Source organism: Laetiporus sulphureus (genome assembly GCF_001632365.1).
Source record: "Laetiporus sulphureus 93-53 unplaced genomic scaffold LAESUscaffold_6, whole genome shotgun sequence".
Classification (NCBI taxonomy): Eukaryota; Fungi; Basidiomycota; class Agaricomycetes; order Polyporales; family Laetiporaceae; genus Laetiporus; species Laetiporus sulphureus.
Genome location: NW_024468515.1, coordinates 707,487 through 729,314, shown reverse-complemented (window position 1 = coordinate 729,314; position 21,828 = coordinate 707,487). Strand labels below are relative to the sequence as shown.

At 54.5% G+C, this 21,828-nt stretch overlaps 11 protein-coding genes across 11 annotated transcripts; 5 read left to right on the top strand and 6 right to left on the bottom strand.

Annotated features, from left to right (window-relative positions):
* Positions 1 to 169: 169 nt before the first annotated feature.
* LAESUDRAFT_645612 (carboxypeptidase S) lies at positions 170 to 2,345 on the bottom strand (the record flags this gene model as incomplete). Its single annotated transcript, XM_040903926.1, has 12 exons — positions 170 to 252; positions 304 to 405; positions 463 to 761; positions 822 to 1,150; positions 1,215 to 1,334; positions 1,390 to 1,470; positions 1,523 to 1,616; positions 1,666 to 1,723; positions 1,777 to 1,845; positions 1,900 to 2,003; positions 2,057 to 2,155; positions 2,215 to 2,345. 12 exons carry the CDS (start codon positions 2,343 to 2,345, stop codon positions 170 to 172), a joined length of 1,569 nt encoding a protein of 522 aa, XP_040767811.1.
* A 635-nt stretch (positions 2,346 to 2,980) lies between these two features.
* Positions 2,981 to 4,354, top strand: LAESUDRAFT_694671 (60S ribosomal protein L3; the record flags this gene model as incomplete). The annotated part of the gene is made up of 4 exons (XM_040906210.1): positions 2,981 to 3,475; positions 3,534 to 3,766; positions 3,822 to 3,939; positions 3,997 to 4,354. The coding sequence occupies 4 exons, from the start codon at positions 2,981 to 2,983 to the stop codon at positions 4,237 to 4,239; spliced, it is 1,089 nt and encodes a 362-aa protein (XP_040767810.1). The 3' UTR covers positions 4,240 to 4,354.
* A 588-nt stretch (positions 4,355 to 4,942) lies between these two features.
* On the top strand, positions 4,943 to 10,421 carry LAESUDRAFT_810351 (RhoGAP-domain-containing protein). The gene is made up of 12 exons (XM_040914209.1): positions 4,943 to 5,614; positions 5,714 to 5,801; positions 5,853 to 6,006; positions 6,059 to 6,288; positions 6,342 to 6,511; positions 6,569 to 6,747; positions 6,808 to 7,698; positions 7,750 to 8,472; positions 8,521 to 8,649; positions 8,707 to 8,913; positions 8,966 to 9,464; positions 9,512 to 10,421. The coding sequence occupies exons 1-12, from the start codon at positions 5,076 to 5,078 to the stop codon at positions 9,972 to 9,974; spliced, it is 4,272 nt and encodes a 1,423-aa protein (XP_040767809.1). The 5' UTR covers positions 4,943 to 5,075; the 3' UTR covers positions 9,975 to 10,421.
* An 80-nt stretch (positions 10,422 to 10,501) lies between these two features.
* Positions 10,502 to 11,493, bottom strand: LAESUDRAFT_810350 (40S ribosomal protein S15). The gene is made up of 8 exons (XM_040914208.1): positions 11,455 to 11,493; positions 11,270 to 11,389; positions 11,196 to 11,204; positions 10,933 to 11,127; positions 10,781 to 10,876; positions 10,697 to 10,712; positions 10,631 to 10,640; positions 10,502 to 10,575 (listed from the first exon to the last, which is right to left on the bottom strand). Exons 1-8 carry the CDS (start codon positions 11,455 to 11,457, stop codon positions 10,560 to 10,562), a joined length of 465 nt encoding a protein of 154 aa, XP_040767808.1. The 5' UTR covers positions 11,458 to 11,493; the 3' UTR covers positions 10,502 to 10,559.
* A 37-nt stretch (positions 11,494 to 11,530) lies between these two features.
* Positions 11,531 to 12,665, top strand: LAESUDRAFT_722211 (uncharacterized protein). The gene is made up of 2 exons (XM_040908161.1): positions 11,531 to 12,305; positions 12,360 to 12,665. Exons 1-2 carry the CDS (start codon positions 11,843 to 11,845, stop codon positions 12,362 to 12,364), a joined length of 468 nt encoding a protein of 155 aa, XP_040767807.1. The 5' UTR covers positions 11,531 to 11,842; the 3' UTR covers positions 12,365 to 12,665.
* A 741-nt stretch (positions 12,666 to 13,406) lies between these two features.
* LAESUDRAFT_645649 (uncharacterized protein) lies at positions 13,407 to 16,343 on the top strand (the record flags this gene model as incomplete). The annotated part of the gene is made up of 13 exons (XM_040903930.1): positions 13,407 to 13,514; positions 13,569 to 13,614; positions 13,672 to 13,687; positions 13,740 to 13,839; positions 13,930 to 14,164; positions 14,238 to 14,561; positions 14,641 to 14,907; positions 14,986 to 15,090; positions 15,144 to 15,202; positions 15,260 to 15,412; positions 15,470 to 15,566; positions 15,630 to 15,646; positions 15,723 to 16,343. The coding sequence occupies 13 exons, from the start codon at positions 13,407 to 13,409 to the stop codon at positions 16,341 to 16,343; spliced, it is 2,148 nt and encodes a 715-aa protein (XP_040767806.1).
* A 174-nt stretch (positions 16,344 to 16,517) lies between these two features.
* Positions 16,518 to 17,297, bottom strand: LAESUDRAFT_735065 (V-type ATPase; the record flags this gene model as incomplete). The annotated part of the gene is made up of 4 exons (XM_040910562.1): positions 16,518 to 16,694; positions 16,745 to 16,845; positions 16,902 to 16,983; positions 17,295 to 17,297. The coding sequence occupies 4 exons, from the start codon at positions 17,295 to 17,297 to the stop codon at positions 16,518 to 16,520; spliced, it is 363 nt and encodes a 120-aa protein (XP_040767805.1).
* On the top strand, positions 17,150 to 17,889 carry LAESUDRAFT_645997 (transcription initiation factor IID, TAF10 subunit; the record flags this gene model as incomplete). Its single annotated transcript, XM_040903952.1, has 4 exons — positions 17,150 to 17,377; positions 17,475 to 17,539; positions 17,604 to 17,739; positions 17,797 to 17,889. 4 exons carry the CDS (start codon positions 17,150 to 17,152, stop codon positions 17,887 to 17,889), a joined length of 522 nt encoding a protein of 173 aa, XP_040767804.1.
* A 180-nt stretch (positions 17,890 to 18,069) lies between these two features.
* On the bottom strand, positions 18,070 to 18,771 carry LAESUDRAFT_470994 (uncharacterized protein). Its single transcript, XM_040902595.1, has 2 exons — positions 18,686 to 18,771; positions 18,070 to 18,631 (listed from the first exon to the last, which is right to left on the bottom strand). Exon 2 carries the CDS (start codon positions 18,500 to 18,502, stop codon positions 18,176 to 18,178), a length of 327 nt encoding a protein of 108 aa, XP_040767803.1. The 5' UTR covers positions 18,503 to 18,631; positions 18,686 to 18,771; the 3' UTR covers positions 18,070 to 18,175.
* LAESUDRAFT_673797 (mitochondrial carrier) lies at positions 18,567 to 20,158 on the bottom strand. The gene is made up of 7 exons (XM_040905541.1): positions 19,865 to 20,158; positions 19,783 to 19,806; positions 19,646 to 19,693; positions 19,362 to 19,590; positions 19,210 to 19,266; positions 18,686 to 19,150; positions 18,567 to 18,631 (listed from the first exon to the last, which is right to left on the bottom strand). The coding sequence occupies exons 1-7, from the start codon at positions 19,928 to 19,930 to the stop codon at positions 18,609 to 18,611; spliced, it is 912 nt and encodes a 303-aa protein (XP_040767802.1). The 5' UTR covers positions 19,931 to 20,158; the 3' UTR covers positions 18,567 to 18,608.
* A 263-nt stretch (positions 20,159 to 20,421) lies between these two features.
* LAESUDRAFT_645357 (PRTase-like protein) lies at positions 20,422 to 21,561 on the bottom strand (the record flags this gene model as incomplete). Its single annotated transcript, XM_040903911.1, has 10 exons — positions 20,422 to 20,473; positions 20,539 to 20,562; positions 20,619 to 20,651; positions 20,722 to 20,871; positions 20,925 to 20,956; positions 21,018 to 21,066; positions 21,129 to 21,259; positions 21,317 to 21,341; positions 21,396 to 21,402; positions 21,453 to 21,561. 10 exons carry the CDS (start codon positions 21,559 to 21,561, stop codon positions 20,422 to 20,424), a joined length of 612 nt encoding a protein of 203 aa, XP_040767801.1.
* Between the last annotated feature and the right edge of the window lie 267 nt (positions 21,562 to 21,828).

The following is a 21,828-nucleotide window of genomic DNA, read 5'->3' as shown; positions in this document are numbered from 1 at the left end:
CATTTATTTCTATACCGCGCTATGCGCGGGCATTCATACATCGCTTCTCGCGTAGAATACACTCGAGAACATGCATGCATTTCCCTTTTTTTTCCTTGTACTGTTATGCACCATCTACGCAGACCAAAACCAGGATTCTTGATGTATATACGACATGAGACCAAAATGATCAGAGAGCATCTGCCTCATCTGCATTCAAGATCAAAGTCGTGAAGAATCTAACCATCTCTACTAGATTCACGGCGATAGCAGCTGTAGAGAGGTGGTCAATGAGGCACTATGCAAGAAGAAGCTTGTGGATACCTTCGTTCACTGTATGCACACCATTCAGTCCTGTTCCGCTGCCAGCATTGTAGTGGGAGTAACGGAAAATGTGCTGTGTCAACGGCCAATAATATCGCGTATCTGCGGAACACTCATCAGCAATTGTGCTCACGGCGATCTTTATAGACCACTACATACCCGTATTACCGGACACGAGACTGGGAATCACAGTGATCCCATCCTCGGTGAGTTCACGATGGGCATTGTGCGTCGACTTGATCGTCCCGGAAAGTAGCTGGAACGGCACCGCATCTTGACCAACCGGAGTGATAGGAGCAGGCTCGAGGGCTGTTCCCCAGGCATCGCTGAGCGTGAGCGTGCCATATCCGGGCTTGTCACCGGTGATACTGGTTTCAAATGCAGTGTATGACAGATTAAAGTGCTCCGCAAGCTCTTTGAGAAGTTCCGTGCTGTGGTTCTTCACCGAGCTGACAGAGCTAACGTGCAATTGAGACAACGTCACCAAAGGCCACTTTAGCTAAGGCATTGGAGTATACCTATCAGTCGCAATACGGTGGTTCACCACAGCCATGACATTCTCGGGCAACGCGTTGGATTTCACACCACCGTTGATCATATCAATTGCCTGTGTCGTGCCTACTAGTGCCTTGAACGTAGGATCCTTGAAGAGCTCGCGCTGCGCAACGCGCAAGGCCAGCTGAGATTTGCCTGCTTTGCTCATTGCCTTGCGGATGATCTCCGGCAAGTCGGGTGCATGTGCCGCAAGACATTCTGCATGCCAGTACATGGGCGTGTCGCGCTTCAGGGCTACAGGGATCGGGTTGTCCTCGTAGTGAACGAGAAGTTGCGCGAGCATGCCGATAGTCTAACCGGGCGAAGAGTAAATGAGTTGCCTTATCGATGTGATTAACGAGGGGCGGATGATGTACCGTGTGCTCTGGCGGGACGCTTGAATGACCTCCAGGAGCGGAAAGCTCGACACGCACGTCGACATAACCCTTCTCCGCGACCGAAGGCAGGGCAAATACTCCGCCGTATTGTTCGGATATCTTCCCTATGATCTCAACGTCTCAACGCTCAACTGGTCATCGGAAAGAGGCATACCCCACCGCCTTCATCAACGAGCATAGCGAATGCATCTTCCCCGTACGTGGACAACAGATACTTCCCAAGAGAAGCAGCACCCTGATCATGTCATTTATTCACTGTTCTATGTTGTTGATAACGAATGCCTTACATGTATTCCGCTGACTTCCTCGTCAAAACCAAAGGCGAGAACTACGCCTCGCGTAGGTTGGTAACCGCGTTCAAGTAATAGTTCGATAGCCGTCCTGCAACTCATGTCAGACTCAGCAGCTCTCTAATCACTATGCAGCGTACATCACGGTAATCAACCCACTCTTGTCATCTCTGCTACCACGCCCCCATACGAGCTTACCTGAGATAGCAATGAGAGGTCATTCACAATGAAGTCAAAACGCGGCCACCAACCATCGAAATATCCTGAGAAGGGCGAATGCTCCCACTGATCATACGTATCCGGATTGACGGGCACGACATCTGTGAGGAAGGATTGAGCCTTGCACGAAAGAGTTCGGCAATGATCCTGTTCACCTTGATGGGCCGTCAAAAGTAGAGGCTTGAGAGACTCATCGGAGCCCTTCCACGAATACACCAATCCATAGGTGTTCAGTTTGGTGAGATCCAAGAGTGAATGGCTGAGACACGTCAGATAAGATTTAGTTCAAGAAAGGCGGCTTTGGAGACTTACATCCGCGGGAAAACATCGTGCAGATAGTCGTGGAAAGGAGCAAATACTTCCCAGCGAGAATCCTCTCCGATCGGTCCCATCTTGTCGTACGCCTGAGTTCTTAGAACACAAAGTCAGCCTGCATATTTCAGACAACACGAAGCTCCCAACGAACGTACGGTATGCGCACTGCGCCACTCAAGAAGTTAACTGTCCTGTTGAGGAAGTCTTCCGTCTTGAATGTCTCCCCGAGACTCTCGTACAACTCTTCATGTTTCTGAGGTTTCAATGGAAGGGTTTGTTTGCACATGGAGCTAGTATCCACGCTAGGTTTGTAGAGACTTTCCCAGAGTCCCTCGCAAGATCGCAGAGTAAACCAAGACATAGACAGAGAGAGCAGCGCGATAGTCAACCTCGCAGAGCGCGAACGCCAGGAGGAGCGAGGCCGCTCTCCCGCAACAATCACTGACATGCGCGAAGGGAGGAATTCCACCTTCTCCGTTGGCAAAGACATGGTGGTGTAACCGGAAGAAAGAGTAGATCTATGCTCCTCCATTCTGACTCCTTATAAGCATGAACGCTGACTTCGAAGACTTCCGATGTACGATACCATGCCGGCCATATGCCCTGTGAGAGATAAGGAGTTCCTGTCCTTATATATGTGTTTTTCCGATATCACCAGGCATTACGAGCTCCCAGACAAGTCGCAGCTCAAAGTTTCTGAGAAAGCGTGTTGAGCAGTCGAATGATCAGACAGCCGCTCTTGTTGCTCGCATGCTGTTTGGAGCACTGAGCAGGCGAGAGAGCGAAGGGCATGCGTGAAATAACTCAGATGTACAGAGTCCTCGGGGTCCTCTAGCGTGCCGTTTCGGGATCGAATTTTTGGGACGAACGAGTTCGCCACAGCGAACAGTGAGCACACGACGGTGGACGACAACATCGCCAATGGGCTATGTACAAAAACGATTGGCGTCCACGGCTGCCAAGCTAGCTCATGCATCTCCCTCCCAAGCCCCGGCATTCCCTCCAAAAGAAGCCATCGCCTCTACTTCGTCCAAAACTGAGTTCTTCGATGCTCAGACATGGGCAGCACTGCAGCCTCCTCCGAAATCCGAGCTGACCGCATTCGCCCACCGTATAGGTCTTGGACACATTCGTAAATCTCCCGGTGTGATCCAGCAAGCCTGCACGCACCCATCTTTCGTGCCATTCTTCAGACAACATCTTCCGGACGAGCCCATACCCGAGACGAATGGGAACCTCGCGACGCTTGGAAACTCGCTGTTGGGCTTGTTTGCCACCGAATACATCCATTCATCCTATCCTCACTTGCCGACACGCGTGTTGATGGCTGCCGTCAGCGCGTATGTAGGCCCAAGCCCCTGCGAAGCGATCGCGAAGGAGATGGGCGCGACGCCTCTACTGAGATGGCACAGGATGGTGCGTGTTCCCCAAACCCTTCAGCAATGCGTGCTTGACGAGTGCGATCTATCGCCAGCCCATTACCGATTTGCGGCCAGCTGTCTCACATTCCGAGGCACTGAGCTCCATTCCACGTGCACTCACTGCCCTTGTGCACCAACACCGTTCTGTGCATTCCGCACGCGAGTTCGTGGAAACATTCTTCCTTAGCCGGGATGTAGATCTACGGAGCATGATCAAGTTTTCTGATCCTAAACTCGCGTTGGTTGAGACAGTTGCGAAGTTCGGACGAGAACGGCCAATATCGAGGTGGGCGGCTATGCATGAATCATTCCTCAAGAACCTGACAAAATGGTCTTGCTAGACTGCTCAAGGAGACTGGACGACACTCCAACTCACCAATATATGTCGTGGGTGTCTATTCAGGCGCCGATCAACTTGGCGAAGGGTTTGGCAGCTCGTTGAAAATGGCTGAGTTTCGAGTGCGTAGAGATCAAATCGAAGTAAACGCTGCTATGAGCTGACGATGCTTCACATAGGCTGCAGAGGATGCGTTGCGTCGACTCTATTTAACTCGGCAGCCACCAGACTCGGTCCAGCTTCCAACTTCCACGTTTCCATCCGGTGAAGGCAGCATATTTGTTGCCGAAGAATGGAAGACGCATTATGTGCCAGTTGAGATGGGCGACTCGGAGGTGCATTATGCCAGTTCAGGGCGGTCAAAGGCTCAGTCACCTGGAAGGCGCGCGAGTGCTGAGGACGAGAATGATGTAGACACGTAATGCGATGCTTCATTACTATGCGAGATGTCCACATGATGAGACGGGAATCTTTCACAACTATTAGCTATAGCTTGAAGGATGCCTTTTCGGCTTGGCGACTGCTTCCGCCAATATCAGCCAGCCGCATGCATATCCTAGCGTTGTGGATGAGATCAGCTTTGGGAATCTATGCTTGCCCTGTACTACGCTCGCTATGCCACTTAAGTAATGCAATTCTAGTGCAATCCTCCGGCATTGCTATCCACGCAAGCCCTGTGTTTCTATCTCTCCTGCGGAACTAACGACCAACGCAGCGATCGTACAGAACGTCATCTACGATGTCACATCAAATCCTGCCATGCACATCGCCTTGGTATCAATAGCCGTGCCGTCCGAATGTCTTCATTAAGCGTTAGGATTGCTTCATCGTCTGCGACCGCATGAATCCGTGGTCGTTGTGCGTCTCAAATCATCCCCAAGCATAACCCCTCTTCGAAGATCCGGAGATGGTCAGCTCGTATTCGATATCAGGTGCGAGGAAGAGGTGAAAGCAAAGTAAATATGAGGACAGTGAATCATAAGCGAAGACTTCATAGGATTTTCCGCCATAGGTGGCGTTTCAGAAAAGAGGATTACGCGACACTAGGAGGCACGCGAGACGTGACAGTGACCTTGTTGCGAGTAACGTTACGTATGTCACGTCACGGTCCCTGCGCTGCCCGTTCTGCTTCTGAAATTACTGATTCCTATATTGCTGCTGCTTTCCCTCGTGCTCGCAGTGCTCGACGACGCCGACGCCGGCCTAGTCCTCCTCTATTGTGCGGCCCTGGTAGCTTGCTCTTTGGGCTCTGTCATCTATGAGCGGTCCCGCGGACCAGGGCCGACAGTTCCAGGGTGGCTCTCAGCCATCTGGAGATCCTGCAGCCCCAGCCTACATGGACTTGGACTCGGAGTCTTATGAACAGCTCGCTGCATCCCAGAATAATAGCGGACTTCCTCCTTCTCCTCTCAGCCGCTCTCACTCCCCCGACCGGTCCAAGCCACATAGAGCTTCGACCGTTAGTTCCCCTCACAACCAAGATCAGAGGAGACCCAGGGGCGATGACCACCTTCACGCTCACAGCGAGGATCTCAACCACTATAGCTCTCGAACACCTGATGACGTTGCTGCATCCGATCAGCCTTCCTCTCGTTCCCAGACTTTGTTGACTGCTAGCCGGCCGACCACACCATCAAGTTCTAGCAACAATGCTTCCTCTGAACATTCGCATTCGTCGAAGCCTCGTCGTGGAAGCATCCATTCAGACTCCTCCCTTCATTCAGACTCGTCTATTCCTGACGGCAGCGCACCAGTAGGGACATCAACCACTCATACTAGTGCAAGCGTTGCTTCCACGTAAGTCCATTGAGTTGTATCACAGCCTGGCGACGAATTCTCTAATGTCGCGAACTGGCTTTTCTGTGTTCTCATTACCGCCGTCGCATCTATAACTAGACCATGTTCTGCTTGCGGTAAAGCCATGCAAGGCGCGTTCGTTCGTGCTCTAGGAACTGTGTATCACTTGCAATGTTTCAAATGCATGGTCAGCGCACGGTCACTTGTTCTGGGAGATCACGAACTGATAGTGGTGTAGGACTGTGGCACTGTCGTCGCGTCGAAATTCTTCCCTATCGATGCTTCCGACGGGAAACAACATCCACTGTGTGAGCGGGACTACTTCCGGCGCTTGAACTTAATTTGTGCCAAGTGCGGGATGGCTTTGCGTGGTAGTTACATCACAGCGTGCAGTGAGTCACCTCGATTACAATTGATCGATATATCCTCACATCCGCTCCTCAGATAAAAAGTATCACGTAGAGCACTTCACCTGCTCTGTATGTCCAACGCTGTTTGGCCCACAAGACTCCTATTATGAGCATGATGGAGACGTGTTCTGTCACTATCACTATTCCACTCGATTTGCCACGAAATGCGCGGGTTGCAATAGTGCTATTCTCAAGCAATTTGTGGAAATCAACCGGAATATGCGAGATGAGTGCTGGCATCCAGAATGCTACATGATAAATAAGGTTTGCCTCGCTCGCGCCATGTGGGCAATCCGTGTCTGATTTTCCGCTCGCAGTTTTGGAACGTCAAGGTTGTTGCTCGACGACCCGCCTTGCCTCCGAGCACTGAAGATGTCGATGCCAAGCCAGAGGAGCCGCCTTGGGCTGAAGAAGAGCGCAGGGAAACGTCTGACTCCTTGAGAAACAAGCAGATTCGCATGGAGCAGCAGGTTTATCGCATCTGGACGTGAGTCACCAATCCACTCGTCCGGATGTCACATGTCTCGAGCGGGAATTCCGTCAGCGTTCTATCGGCCTTCGAAGAGTCTAGCGCCGCATGTATCTCAGACATGTTGCGGCAGGTCAGCAACGGGCAATACCTTGAGGCCATACGAATGGCCGAGAAATTTATCCTACACGTTGAAGTCCTGTTTGCTACGATCGATGACCTTGAATGGCACTTTTCACGGTTAAAACTCAAAGGTATGCACTCTAACATCGTAAAATTATCATGCTGACCATCATCGGTCACACTGCGGGCAGGAATGTCGCACGTCCGGGAGGCCAGGATGCTATGTCGTAAGACGGTGGATTTATTCACATTGCTATCACATACGCAAGAGACCGGAGCACGACGAATGGGCATGACGCAGGAGCTATTAGCCTTAGTTACCGGACTTGCGCATTACCTCAAGATCCTCATTCGTATAGCGTTAACGGGAGCGCTCAAGCTAGAAAGGGAGCAGAACGTCCAAGAGGCGATCACATCCTTCCTTGACAAACTACACGTGCTGGCCATTCAAGGAGGCAATCCGAGCGCTAAGCGCATGATGAAGCGTGCTAATGGAGAAGTCGTGACACCCACTGAAAGCGGTAACATAGGCACACAAGGGGTCACTTACGGGTTCAAGAGTCTAGCACCAGAGAACGCAGGAGAATCTCCGTTTGCGAGCTCACGAGATCCGGTGCTAGCGAAGGTCAATGTGGTCAATCCTCCTTCTGACCTTTGTGTCAAATGCAACCAAACTGTAGAAGAGGACTGTGTCCGTCTCGGCACATACCAGCGCTGGCATTCGCAGTGCGTCCAATGCGCTACATGTGGTAAGGTTGCGGCTGCTCCTGTACCGAAGGAACCTCCTCCACCGAGGAGTCCCGAAGATCAAGACAAAGAGGAGAAGCCACTGAAGTTGTCGACAGCACGGAGACCGCCAGCAAATGCCGGTTTGTTTGTCTTTCAAGTCGACTCCATGAAGGAGACAGCTTCCTTCGGCGTTGTTCCTACGGTGATCTTCTGCACCGAACATGGGCATGGTGGGTGTCGTACCGGATTCCAAGCTGTATCGCGGCTGGAACAATACGCGTTCCTGCTGAACGTTGCGCTGCGTCGGCTATATGTGCTCCTCAAGAAGCGTGGGGTTGTCCAGCTTGCGCCAGGTGAGCTGCGCCTCTTCATGCAATCTCTGCGACGCTAACGCTCTGGTATAGCTCCTTTGTCAAGTCAGAACCTCAGATTGCGGGAGGACGACCCGTATCGCAACTCGAGTGAAATCAATAGGCTTAAGTCAGTCCACCTAGACCGCAAGCTCTCTGCCACCGCGCGTGTGCCTAGGCGATCGACGGTCGTGGAGAGCCCAACGGGTAGAGTGGCTCAGGCTGCGGATGCGATGCAGGGCCAACGGCCGCAAGAACTGGTCCATACGCACTCGTTTCGGGCTACGCCTCAGGGGCAAACATCATCAGCGAACAAGCTGCACAAATCACCGCATTCACATCATCGAAACCCTCCGGGGACAATCGATACTAATACCCAAACTCAGGTTATACGGCCACCGTTTGCACGGAATAATACGGGCATAATGATCGTAGACGATTCTGCGCCGACGTCACCAGCGGGCATGGATGAAAGCTTAGTCCCAGGAATTGAGGATGGTATCACACTGGCTGATATCCCTCAACTTTTCGAGGCGGCCCAAGCGAGGGAGCAGCATCGGTCTCTACCACGGCAGAGCTCGATACCGTTCATCGCGGAACTCAGCACACTACAACTGGCCATTGTCAAGCATTGCGCAGTTCTTGTCCTTCAACGATCACCACTGCGCGATCAATTCGACTTGGACGAGATTCTAGAATTGGTTGAGATCAAAAAGAGCTCGTTCTGGAAGCAACTGTTCAAGCCGGGCAATGACAAAAAGAACGTGAAGAAGAAAGGTGAACTGTTTAGTCATTTTTCTGGCGCATTTTACTTACACTCATCAGGGGTGTTTGGCGTTCCGTTGGAACTTCTCGTTGAGCGAGAAGGGGCAGACTCCATGCTCGGAGCATCGCGAGCCTCCATCAAGATACCCAGTTTCGTCGATGATGTAGTGTCTGCCATGCGTCAGATGGGTGCGTTCTGGGCCGCACCTTCGATACAATATTTGCTGATCGTTAGTGCGCATATAGACATGTCAATAGAGGGCATTTTCCGGCGGAACGGAAACATCAGGCGACTAAAGGAGTTGACTGACGCGATTGACCGCGATCCCTCTTCCGTCGACCTAACACAAGATAACCCGGTGCAGCTCGCAGCGCTCCTGAAGAAGTTCTTCCGAGATCTCCCAGATCCCCTCATGACGTTCAAGTTGCATCGGCTGTTCATTGCATCACAATGTAAGTGTTTCCGCGGCCCATGTGGTATCCCGGGTGTTGACAGTTACTTTAGCTCTTCCGACTGAAGCAGAGCGAATGCGGATGCTTCATATGGTATCGCTCATCCTGCCTAAGGCACACAGAGACACCTTGGAAGTCCTGTTTGTTTTCCTGAAGTGGGTAGCGTCATTTGCGCATCTGGATACAGAGACTGGCAGCAAGATGGATCTACCGAATCTGGCGACGGTGATCTGTCCCAGTATCCTGTATGCGCGGGGACGAGATGCAGTGCGGGACGAGAGCTTGCGAGCGATTCGCGTCGTTACAACCTTGCTTGAGCGTCAGGATGAATTCTATTGCGTACCGCAGGAGTTCCTGCCCATATTGAAGGACCAGGAGTACTTTGCAAATAGCCTGGATCTCCCCAGCAAGGACTTCCTGAAGAAGTGCGATACCTACATGCGGCTGAAAGCAAGCGGGCGCACTCCTGTGCTGACGTCGCCCGTGTCAGGCGCTTCGCCCTTCACGCCTGGCACGCCCCGACCGGAAGACTCCCGTGCGCTGCCCCCAAGGTTAGTCCTTATCTCTCGCCACCCATCTGAGGCTAACGTCATACTAGAGCGCAGTCTAACCCGCAACACATGGACAGGCCACCGATACCCAACCCGACCTCTTCGGATGGCAACCTCCGGAACGGCCACCCTCAACCACGACATCAGGGATCTGCCCCTCCACTCCAACACGCCCCTTTCTCATACCCCGCGCCGTCCCCGCCGAATCTGTCGCCACAGCTCGCGTCTGCCCCAGCGCCCTCAATGTCCCAGGGCTCACTCGCGCTACATGCGCCACAGCCCCGCGCGCCGAACGTGCAAGCGAACGAGGAGTGGGCACCGCCCGAGCGGCAGCCGTTCGTCGGGCAGGTGCCAAGCCGTCCGGCGTCGATGGCGAACTTGAACGCGAACGTCAACGCGGGCGCATTTGCGCCTGTGCCCGTAGCCCCGCGGAACAGTGGTGACGGCCCTCACCCGTTTGGGGCCATACCCAATGGCCATGCGCAGCCCGCAGTGCGGCAGCGCACCTAACTTTGACTTTGATCGTATGATTCTCCTAGTCGGTTGGTATATATATTCTATGCATGTGGCATCGCTCTCGGCTCATCATGTTGCATCTTCTTTTCCCCTACTCTCCCGGTTTATCCCTTCCCGCGCGTATCTGTACTTCACCATATTCCTCCTTCCAGTCCATTCATTCTACGTAACCTATGACACGGACCACCTACCTACTATACCCGAGCCGCCGCCAGGGCAATGGATTGCAGCTTCAAGAGACACTTCTCTCTTTCTCTCTCTCTAGCTGGTTTCTGACAGGTTGACGAGCTCAATGGTGCATATCCGTAGCGTCTGTTTAGTTCCAGGCGGCATGTAGCATTAGTAGCAGTTTCCAACGTCTTGCATCCTCTCTCCTCGCTGATATCCTATCTAATGAATTCCCACTGCTAAGAATGCTGCAAAGTTCTTGTTGGTGCGATGTTCAGTCTCACAGGTGCTTCCGACATCAATGCTCACGATACTGAGTATGTGGAGCATGTGTGACAAATGGTGCATGTTACGCGGTACTTTTGATCGTAGTGCACATGGTAAGAAAATGTAGATACAGAGAGCGCACGTTCACTTGAGAGGGATGCTGCAGAGCTATCGTCAGCGATGAACTTTAATCGGAAGATCGCGCGTGGACTTACAATCGAGATGCTAGAAGATCAACAAGTCAGACATGTAGAAATGTTGCAAGCAGCGTGGGTACTCACAGTGTGTTGCACCAATCTGTATATGGAAGAATAGAGTGAGTATATGCGGTGAAAACACACAAAAACCTGGCATGGATGACGTACACCTGGGCGACCGTGCTTAACAGGTTTGTATGAGCACGAGAACTCAGCAAGGTAGTGGCCCGTCATCTCCGGCTTGATCTCGACCGAGTTGAATACCTGCCCCCACACACATAATCAACAGCCTCCTCCTTTGTCCTAGTGGGCGCACGCACCTTGCCGTTGTAGATGCCAATGACAGAGCCAATCATCTCCGGGACGATGATCATGTCGCGAAGGTGGGTCTTGACCACGGCGGGCTTCTCGTTGGGAGGCGCCTCCTTCTTCGCCTTGCGCAACTTCTTAATGAGCCCCATCGGACGCCGCTTAAGGCCGCGCTGGAACCGGCGGCGTGCCCGGGCGTGTACGAGCTAAGGAGGGGAGATGTAAGGCTCGGGTTCGGGACTAGGGAGGCAGGGCGAGAGATGCAGATGCATACTTCAACGAACTGTCAGATTGGGGCATAATCGTCAGTCAATATGATAGACAAATGCAAAACTCGGTCATGCTCACCTCCTCATTGCTCAAATCCAGAAGCTTGTCGAGCTCGACGCCGCGGTACGAGAACGTGCGGAACGTTCTCTTCTTCTTTAGCTCAGCAGCTAGCGCGGGGTCGGTGACGGAGGAATCAGCCTGCACAATACAGCATTGCATCAGAACCCTTCAACGCGCTCAATATTCGGTGCAGCGGCACTCACCATCTTGCGGTGTGTTGTCGCGAATGGCGGGCGGGGCGGTATGGACGGTCTGAGGGCGGAGTGCGAATGGGTGGCTGAGAGAAAACGCGCGGGAAATTGGTGTTGGAACTGTATAGTTTTCAGCCACCGGGGGCGCCGGTGGAAGGCCCGCGCGTGGCGTGTAGAGACCTGTAACGTCGCCGGATAGAATCCACAGGTCCTCCCTCGCGGATTAAACGTGAGTGCTCTCTGTGTCGTGTATTATGTGTGAAGTTTGAGGAAGGAATGCTGATGCACGATGCACAATTCATCCCAGTGATTTGTGGCTACCGCAGTCTCCATACACTAAAGTGAGTCTCCAGAGTTTCACTAGGTCTATCTCTCCGACGAATCTGATAATCCATGCTAGATGCGTTACATTGCTGCATATCTCCTCCTCCAGATTGGCGGGAACGCATCGCCATCGGCGGATGACGTGAAGAAGGTGCTCGGTGCGGTTGGCATTGAGTCCGAGGATGACCGCCTCGGGAAGCTCATCAGCGAGCTCGAGGGCAAGGACATCAACGAGCTGATCGCAGAGGGTTCCTCCAAGCTTGCCTCCGTGCGTCCCTCTCACTTATTCTTGCGTTCACCGGCTGACTCTGCCTGTGTATGCAGGTCCCTTCGGGTGGCGCGGTCGCCGTATCTGCGGGCGGTGCTGCGGCTAGCGGTGCCCCGGCTGCTGCAGCCGAGGAGAAGGAGGAGAAGAAAGAGGAGGAGAAGGTCTGTCGCATGCGCTTGTGTGCCTGCTTCAGCGATGCTGACTACGCGTGCAGGAGGAGTCCGACGAGGACATGGGCTTCGGTCTGTTCGACTAAGCTGGTGGGAGGGTGCTGTCGCTATCGCTCAGAATCATACTTTTTTGCCTGCTCTGTAAGTGCACGTACTGTAGCGATTAATGGCCTCGACGACATGACCATGGAGCAGTGCTATTGAGCGTCTCCTTGAGTATTCTGCCTCGGAGCAGACGATGTTCGCACAAGTCGCTGCTCACGTTGCCCATACCGACGTTTGAGTAGACATGCCGGTGACAAACGTAACCTTGGATGATAACCGTGGGACGGCCAGCGCAGATCGGTATCTCATTTCGTATAGGGGACAAGTTAGAGGAGGCCATATAAGAGACACTCCGAAGACACGCCGCGAAGTACTCAGGGCTGGGAAATTTATGATGCAGAGGCTGTGCTGTGCTCTCCCACAAGGGGGGCCACCTGAGCAACGCCAGGCTGCGCTTGGCGAAGCGAGTGGCTCGGCGTCTGACTTTCCTCTGCTACAGCATCCTATCAAAGGCAATAAAGTAAAGGCGGTTGCCAAAGCTATGGGATTATTCAATTCAATTTTAACTTTTGCTGCGATTGGCCCACGTGCTTGCCGGCGGGAGAGACAGACGTGCCGGCGGGTTGCCTTGCCGCGGCCCCGGGTCCTGCGGCACCCGCTCTCCGCTCAGATCGCTCCTTCCCTGAGTCTCTTGACTACTCTCCTCTTTCCAAGTTCTATTGGTATTCACGCTCGGTCCCGCAAGTCGCGCCGTTCTACTGCCGCCATCAGTCAGAACGAACCAGCAGTGGGACCGCGGCGTGCGCGTGAGAGGGCGATGGCTGGAGAGTTTGTCCGCAATGGGACCGGCAGATCGGTTTCGCCCATGTCGATTCCCCTCGTAACGCCCACCAGAGCGTCCCGCCCGACCCATTTCTCTTTATACCATCACAATCCCCGCCATTACCCACCATCTTCCCTATCGTTCCGCCGTCGTTTCAACTCCTTCTGACCGCCCCAATCCCCCCATCCGACCTCGTTCCATTTCACAAATTGCTCCTAAGGTTCATTCGTAGTAAGGTCACCAACTTGTGACCGAGTCTCGCGCCATGGATTTTCGCCATAATTCCAGCCAGATCTCTCTCGTCACCGTCGAGACCGGAAACGACTCGCCGAACATGCCGTCGACTCACCCCTTGATCGCCTCTGATGATGCCAGCCGCCCAAATAACCTGTCCCCGACCCTCTCATTTGTCAAGGGCGGGAAGCGTAAACGTCTCAGCAAGGTAGGCCCGATGCTCTATCAAGCATGGTCGCACTTGAATAGACCTATATGCTAGGCTTGCGACGCGTGCCACAAGAGCAAACGGAGATGCGACGGCACAGGTTAGTCTATGCGTACGCTACCTCCTCCCAAGTCTCACCCGCAACTGAGTTGTGCAGCTCCCTGCAGTAACTGGTAGGAAGAATCCACATCCCTCCGACAAGCGTCCCGGCTGATTTTTTGCTAGTTACTTCGCGTCCAAGACATGCACCTACACCGACTCCTCAGGCCGCCCTGTGCCCGCACCACGCAGCGCCCACACCGAACGGCAGGTGGTCGCAGGATCGGTATGTTCCTTCCCTGCCTAGCCCACACTCACCAAATTAAAATTCAATCGTCTAAATGAATGAACAAACGCCCTCTCGCGAAAACAATAGGACATTCCCACGTTGCGCCAGACATTCGAGCCCGCACACTCGCCCACGGCCATGCCGGTCCCGCCCCAGCTGCCGCCAGCAGAACGTATCGCCGCAGTCAAGAAGAGCCGCGCCGCTGGGAGCAGTACGACTAGCCCCACCAGCACCTCCGCGTCTTCGCCGACGCTCGAACAGGTCACTCCTCCGCGTTCGCAGCTCCTCAGCGAGCCTGACACCACGAACGAGCTCGTGAACCGTGAGTAGTTCTGTCTTCTCACGCAGAACAGGCCCTATTGCTCATTTGCTCATGTGCCCGCCCACGCGCGCAGTATTCTTCGGGCACTGCAACCCGCACCGGATGATCCTGCACAAGCCGTCGTTCTCGTCCGCACTGTCACACTACGCGCTGCCCGAGTACCTCGTGCTCGCCGTTTGTGCGGTCGCCGCACCACTGCACAAGAGCGTGTCTGCGCGTGCGGCCCATGCGCGCATCGCAGGTGTGCCGTTCTACAACGAGGCCGTCGCGCTCATGTTCGACAACGCGGGCCGCCTGCTCAGCGAGCCGACGGTCGCGACTGCACAGGCACTCTGCCTGATGGAGATGCACGAGGTCGCCGCGAGCCACTCGTGGACGAAGCACTACAAATATTTTGGTGGGCGCAGCAAAGTCATCTCTAGCACACCAACATCACTGACATGACGCACGATGGCGCTCCTGGTTGCCCACGGCAGACCTCGCACTGCGCCTCTTGGAAGAGTCACTCGAGGTGCACAAGCCGGACGACGAGGTGCAGCACACGCCGTCCTCGCCGTCAGTCGACTTATACATCGAGCGTGAGTGCGCGCGGCGGTGCTTCTGGCTGATCCAGGTGATGGGCTGGATCAACGGGATTTACACGTACCGCCCGATGCGCCCGAGGAGCGTGCAGCTCATGGAGTCAATTCGCCTGCCGGTGGACGAAACGACGTTTGAGCTTGCGGCGCATTGGAGCGCGGCGAGTGAGTTGCGGTGTAATGGATATCGAGCGGGAGCTGATCAATGCCGTGAATTTTTGTCTTCTCTTTGACGGGACGCAGCGAAGGAGTTCTTGCATGCGCCTGCACCGAGGACGCGGTATGCGTCGCAGTTCGGGCACGTGTGCCGGATATTGTCCATCTATGCGAACGTGCAAGCGGTCGTAGGTACGTCCGCTAATTTCTCGCTTGTATTTTGCGGAGACTCACGTTCCTCGTAGCTATGAGCGAGAGCGAACAGCGCGCTACCGCTCTTCGAGAGAGCACACGAACGTTGAACGTGAGAGCACCCACAGCACCCAAGCTTGTCCACGCACTAAGCATTGCCCACCGCTAGGCATGGATCCAGTCGCTCCCGGCACATCTGCGGTTTTCGGAGGAGAACGTCGAGAAGCAGGAGGAAATGTTTGGGATGAGCTCCAACACGGGCGCATGGTGCTTCTTCTTCATGCACGCGCTCTACCCGTGCTGTTACCTCGCCGTCCTCGAGGTGAGCGCCCACGACCGATGACCTCAGCTTATTTTGTGGTATTCACTCGTGCGACAGGGCGAAGGTAGACTGGGCGAGCCCATTCCATGGGTGCGCGATCGGCTAGGCACGATCTTCAAGGCGACGGGCACGCGGGCCAAGAATACTATCCTGTGTACGTCCTGTTGCTCTCCAACTCGCACTCCGATCCGCGTGGCTGACCCCAGCGCCCGCACAGCGGCGTGTGTGCTCTGGGTTCGTGATTGCCGATCCTCTGACATACGCGTTCATATCGGCTCATTGCTCTGTTCTTTTTGATGCGCACGTGCAGTCGTACAGCAAGTATCACCCCGACGACGAGCAGCTCCACAGGTGGGACCGCGACTTTGAGCGGGTGTGGGGATTCAGCGTGACGGTGGTCGCGAATCAATGGAGACAGGCGCAAACGCTGGAACGTGCCCAGGCGGCGGCCTCGAAAGCCTCCGCGAACCCGTCGCAGCGGGATGCGGTGCCGCCGGCTTCGACTGATTATAATGGTTCGCAGCCCGGCGGCACGATTGAGACCCAAGCGCACGGAGATACGGGAGCAGAACGCCGAGCCGACGGCGCGTCAACACAGACTTCGAATGCGCGTGCGAGTACGGGAGCGAGCAATCAGCGGAATGCATTCCCGGCAGACGCAGAGCAGATCGTCCAGGCGCCGCTGTTGAGAAGCGGGACTAACTTGCCGTCGCTCAAGGCAAGCGGCCTGCTCGACTCGTGGAAGCCGCCATCAGAGGCGTTTGCGAGCGCGTTGTCGCTTTCGGGACAGGCGCCGCCGGCGCGGGAGAATGATCGGAATGCAGTCGCAGTGAGCACGCTGCTCAACCCCGAGGCGCAGCCGGTACGGACGAATGCAGTGGCCGCATCGATGATGCCTGTCGGGCTTGATTGGCTGGAGAATGAGGTGTGAAGGAAGAATCGGGTGAGAGCTTCTTGGATAGCATATATTGAGGGCGGCCCAGTGAGGATCCGCCGGACAGTGTACTGTACCTATATGCGTGCAATATGACTTCCTGGGTATACAGTTAGGTGGTTAATACAGTGTGGTAATGATATGCTGCAGGTGACACTACTGTTCGCGCCATCAGTGCTCCACCTTCCTGAGGTTACGGTGCAGCTCGGGCTTCACTAGCACTACACGGTCGAGGAGCTTCCCGACGACCTCATCCTTGTTCTTGTTGTACGCATCGGCGATCTCCTGCAACTTTATCTGCGTGTCCTTGTCTACCTGTACCTGCGCGGTTTGCGTGTTGCCGGCATGCTGCACAACGTCGTGAGCAGGTGGTCAATGCTCGGAACTGTACGACGCACCGACGCCTCGAATGCTCGGAACTCCTCTTCCTTCGTCTTCTTATATTCTTCGATCTCCTTGGATGCCTGCGCGCGGGCGTCCTTCAGCTTCTGGACGCGATCTATGAGAGAAAGGGCTGTGAGCGATGACGCCAACCGAGCGGACTCCTAGACGGACATTGGCGCGACTGCTGGACGACCTTGGCGGCGTCCTTCTCCGCCTCGAGCAGCGTTTGAATGCTTTGGGATTGCTGAGCGGCCTGCAGTGCGTCCGTTCAGCAACAACTCGAGGAGCAGCGGCGGGGGCGAAGACATACCATCGCAAGACGCAAGTGCACTTGAAACTCCGACACGCGTGGCGCGGCCACACTCACTCTGGCGACTCGCGCGCTTCGCCACAGCTCACACTCGCGCTTGCTCCTCACCATGTCGACGCCATACTCTGAGCCTGCACAGAACATCGGCTACTACCCGCCGCTTCCCTCACGAGCACAGTCGCAGTCACAGCCGCAATCGCAAGCCCAGGCGCCGACGCAGCCCGCGCAGGACGCAAGCACATCCGCGCAGCCACCATCGCGTCAGGCGACAGAGGAAGCGCGGAAGGACAGGACGTTGGCGGAATTCCTGCTGATGTTAGATGAATATGAGCCCCTGGTACGTCGCGGTTGTGCGCTAGCGATGCGTCGGGAGAGTGGGGGCGGTTCGGGCGACCTCGTGCGTGTGCAGTGTTGACCTGTTTTCTTGTTGTCAGATCCCCAGCGAAGTCACGGATTACTACCTTCAGAGGGTCGGGTTCGACTGCGAGGATGTGCGACTGTGAGTATGGTGTTGCTTCTGCAGTCGTGTCCGGTGGTCACCTTGTCTGAATGTGCATTGTCAGGAAACGACTCCTGTCGTTGGCCGCGCAGAAATTCGTCTCTGACATTGCGGCAGATGCATACCAACATGCACGGATACGTGCCAATGCCGCAGGTGGCCGTGCAAGAGCGAGCCAGTCGGGTCCTGCCGCTGCTAGGGTGAGTCCCCTTGCCATTCAACTCACAGTCAATGACTCAACATCGTCACTGCTGCAGGACAAGACGAAGACAACTCTCGTAATGGAAGACCTCAGCGCCGCCCTTACGGAGTACGGTATCACCTCGCGGAAACCCGAGTTCTACATGTGAGGCTCAGCGGGCGATTGATGAGGAGGGCGTCTGCGCGTGTGTACGTTGTAGTATGTACTGTTTCTGCTTATTGATCTCATCCCCTGCATGTGTATTTTTTTATTGCAATACCGTTCACGTTTGATAGACGTTTAATTATTTCCAGTGTCTCGTCGATTATATGCCGTGAAGTGCCCATCAATCGGATGAACGGAACATCCTGTGTCAGACTTCGACATAGGTAGCAATTCGTGGAATATTCTCCCTGTGAGCTCGACGTTCTCATGAGAGCGACCCATGCTGCTACTCAAGTGTTCAAACATTCACTACTTAGCAAGAGTGGATTTGGAGGAACGAAGTATTGATTGGTCGTTCGACCTTTGAAGTTATGTGATAGGCGGCCTGGATAATAGTGAATGCTTTCCATCACCCTGGGCAATGGTCTATCATCCGCGTGTCCCCAGGAAAGCAGGCTGGGGACCTGCACGGAGGGATCTTTGGTACCTGAGATTTCACGGATATGGCCACGCTGATCGTTACGAAAGAAGACATGTTGTGCATCGACGCGTAACTTGAAGGTTCGGTCCATTTTTATCGCTCGGCGAACGTATCTAGTGTTCCGACAGTCTTGCATTTGTGCACTCTGCGAGATTGATACAACAAACAACAAAGGAGCAACGCACACCACTGTAGACAGTCCCCGTCATGAAACGCTGATATTAATAATATAGTATACTGTGTCAATCCTCTCGTATTGCGGCCTCTGGGGACAGCTGGTCAGCTGCAGCGACAAGAACGAGATCATAACGGCACTCACTGAAGAACTCGTATGATAACCAGCACAGCGCATTGCTCGGCATGAAAGTCAATACCCGCGGTGTCAACCCCCTCATGAACCCCTTCCATCCATCCCTTGCCCAGATAATCCTGAATGCATCCATCATCCCCCGCGAACTTCGTATCTCGGGGTCCATCGACGTGCCGCGCGTCTGAAGAAGCGTCTTTGCGACGTCGAGCGGTGTAGTTACTGCGCCTGCAACGGCGCCAGAGAGGCCGCCTGAAGCGATGTGCGTCACGGGCGAATACGTGCCGGATGGGTTGAGCAGCTTCTTGAGCTGCTCATAGACTGTGAACTGTACCGCGGTGAACGGTACGGTCATTGTGAGCGTCGTCGGATACGAGACGTAGAATGCGGAGAGCCCCTCGGTGCTGTACACCGTCCGCGCACAGGTTATGGCGGAGCGGAATTCGGATTGGTGCACCTGCATGCGCTGTTTTATCACTGTGAGAGGGCGCGAGTTGGCTGCGTGTTCGCGTGTGGAAGCTGTCAGTGCGCCTTACCATCAAAGGGGTTCATCAACGCGTCGCTTGCTATTGTTGCAGACGCGCCTGCTAATGCTGTTGTACGTTCGCACAAATGAGCGATTCAGAGCATCACAGATGGTAGCCGGGAAGTGAGAGACACTCCCAAAGCCAGAAAATCCATCACGTACACGTCGCCAGCCACTGGTTCCGGTTTCCCTTTTCATTGCCTCCCGCCAGCTCCTTTATAGCTTCGTATGCACCAAAATGGACCGCATGTGCCGGTCCCGCACCCATGATCACTGAAGACACTCCCCGCCATAGTGCCCTCATTCCTTCCGTAGACGATATCCGCGTGAAGGCATTCCCGACGCCAGTGTACACCGCCGATGGCGATGTCGCAAAGACTTGCATTCGGGTCTGAAACGCATATAGTCAGGTGTCCGCTCTGATACTGGTGATTCGAGCCACATACTTTTATGCTGTCCACCGGGAACATCACAGCATGCTCTGTGATGCCGGCCTAAAGGAGATAACCGTCAATGCTTCCAACCATGACGGTACGAGCTAAGGAGCCAATCCATCTCGCAGACAAAGCAGGTTGAAGCTCACCAGAGCACCCGCCATCATGTTGACCTGAGCGTTTAGGCTGGATGAGCATATGTCCAGGGCGATCGAGCCAGAGACGACTTACGGCGAGACCGGCGTTGGGATCCAAGCCCTCATACTCGACCTCCTCTATCTCCTCAACGACTTCCATGATCTCGGGGAGCCCGTTGATGAGCTCGACGGGCTGTAGGAGCGACAGCTTGGCGGATGGAACGGGGTGAGCTGTGAAGGATTGTTCCGGAGGCAATCGGTCGGACGCCGACACCGTTCAATCTCCTGCGGCGGGCAGTACGTGTAACTTCGGCGAAGCACTCGCGTTTAACGGAGCACTCTTTCGCTCAGCTGGAAGGGCCGCAGTCGCGCGGGCGCTGGCGTAGGGCTGGCCGCTTTATATTCGAGGATCAGACAGACCTTCCGGAAGTCAGGAGAAAGCGTGGCAAATTCAATTGCTCCCCGAGCCAGTACTAGCTTAGTGCCATCCAGTTCCGCTACAAAAAATGCGCGCAGCAACTGCCCGACGGGACGCGGCGTTGAACAGATGCTCGTCTATGATTGGGCGCGAGAAGTACAACACAGATGCGGGCTACACAACCTCTGCACGCGCAGATTCCAACCTTCGTCCTCGTAAAACCGGGCAGAAAGCTAGGATTTCTGGCGCTCTTCTTGCGCAATACGGTCATGTTCCTCGATATCTCTGGCCGGTCAGGGAATATGCATTAGCCCTCAGCGAATCAGGGCATGGGAACGCCAGCCACTCACACTGCTTCCCACGGGTAGTCCAGCCTATCGCAGCCCGCAGAATCAGCTCCAGCCCCGAGGACAGCTAATCCTTCACTCACCATACGTTCTCCACCTCAGCTCCCACGTAGTAGCTGCCATGAAACACCCGCGCATCAACTCGAGGCACATGTCTGCGCGGTAACGAGATAGCTAGACGCTTACGGGATGTCTGCAGGAAGCTCGCCCAATTTTGGCTTCAGCTTGTTGTTCACCACGAACACCGCAAACTTTGTCCGCTTCGCCGCGCGTTCTGCTTCAGGCAGTTTGGCGAGCTCGCGTTCGACGTCCTTCTGCAGCTCAGAGATAGCATATCTGCGAAGCCGTAATAAGGGGTGGGGCGCCGTCAGTAAATCAGGTGTGCTTACTCGAGCGTCTTGCGGGAATCATCAATCTCGTCCTATATAGTGTCATTGCGGAAACGTCCCGAGATCAGCGAAGACGGAAATGCATGAACGTACCACAATTAGAGCTCTTCGGCCAAGCAGAATCTTCCCAGACTCAGGACCTCTGTAAATGCAGACAGCATCATTGGGTCGGGCATAGGAGGGCAAGCTAGTAACGTGGCTTACAGCCACTGTGTCTTGATGACTTCCTTGCCGAGTTGCTCGGCAGTCGTACCGGGCAGGGACTCATATAGCGACAGACCGATGGCGTGGATGGGAATGTTCCTTTGTGATGCAGTGTCCTTGAGGAACGTACGCTACACGGAAGATGTATGAGTGGGAGCAGCCATCGCACAAGCGGCAAGAATGCACACCAGAACACGGGCAGGGAAGAACCCCCTGGACACGATGGTTCAGGAAGGAGATCTATTAGGGGTTGAGCAGTACACTGACCCTCCGCCTGTGCGCTGGACTCAGTGATCAGTGGAGAGCCAACAAAGGGCTGCGCACCGATCGCAATGAGCATGTCTGGCCGGAACTCTTTGATCTGCTTGGAAACCTTGCGGATGAGGTTGTGGATGTCATTGTACGTGAGGTGTACGTGCTTGATGTCGGACATTTTGGTACTAGATCAATGTTGATGCACAGGAGGATTGGTGACAGGATGCACGAAAATTATCTTATCTCTTTTTCGTGATCGTTGAGCGCTCGACGATCACCAAGGTCATCTCATCGTTCTTGTCCACTCCATCCGATATTCTCGCGTAAAACTGGCTCAACTGTTGTCCTTAGTAGAATCTAGTACATCGGCAGACTTCCATCTCATTCGCAATGTGGAAGACGCGTCCGACGCGCCCAGAAACCGCGTCAATTGTGGTGGTCACGT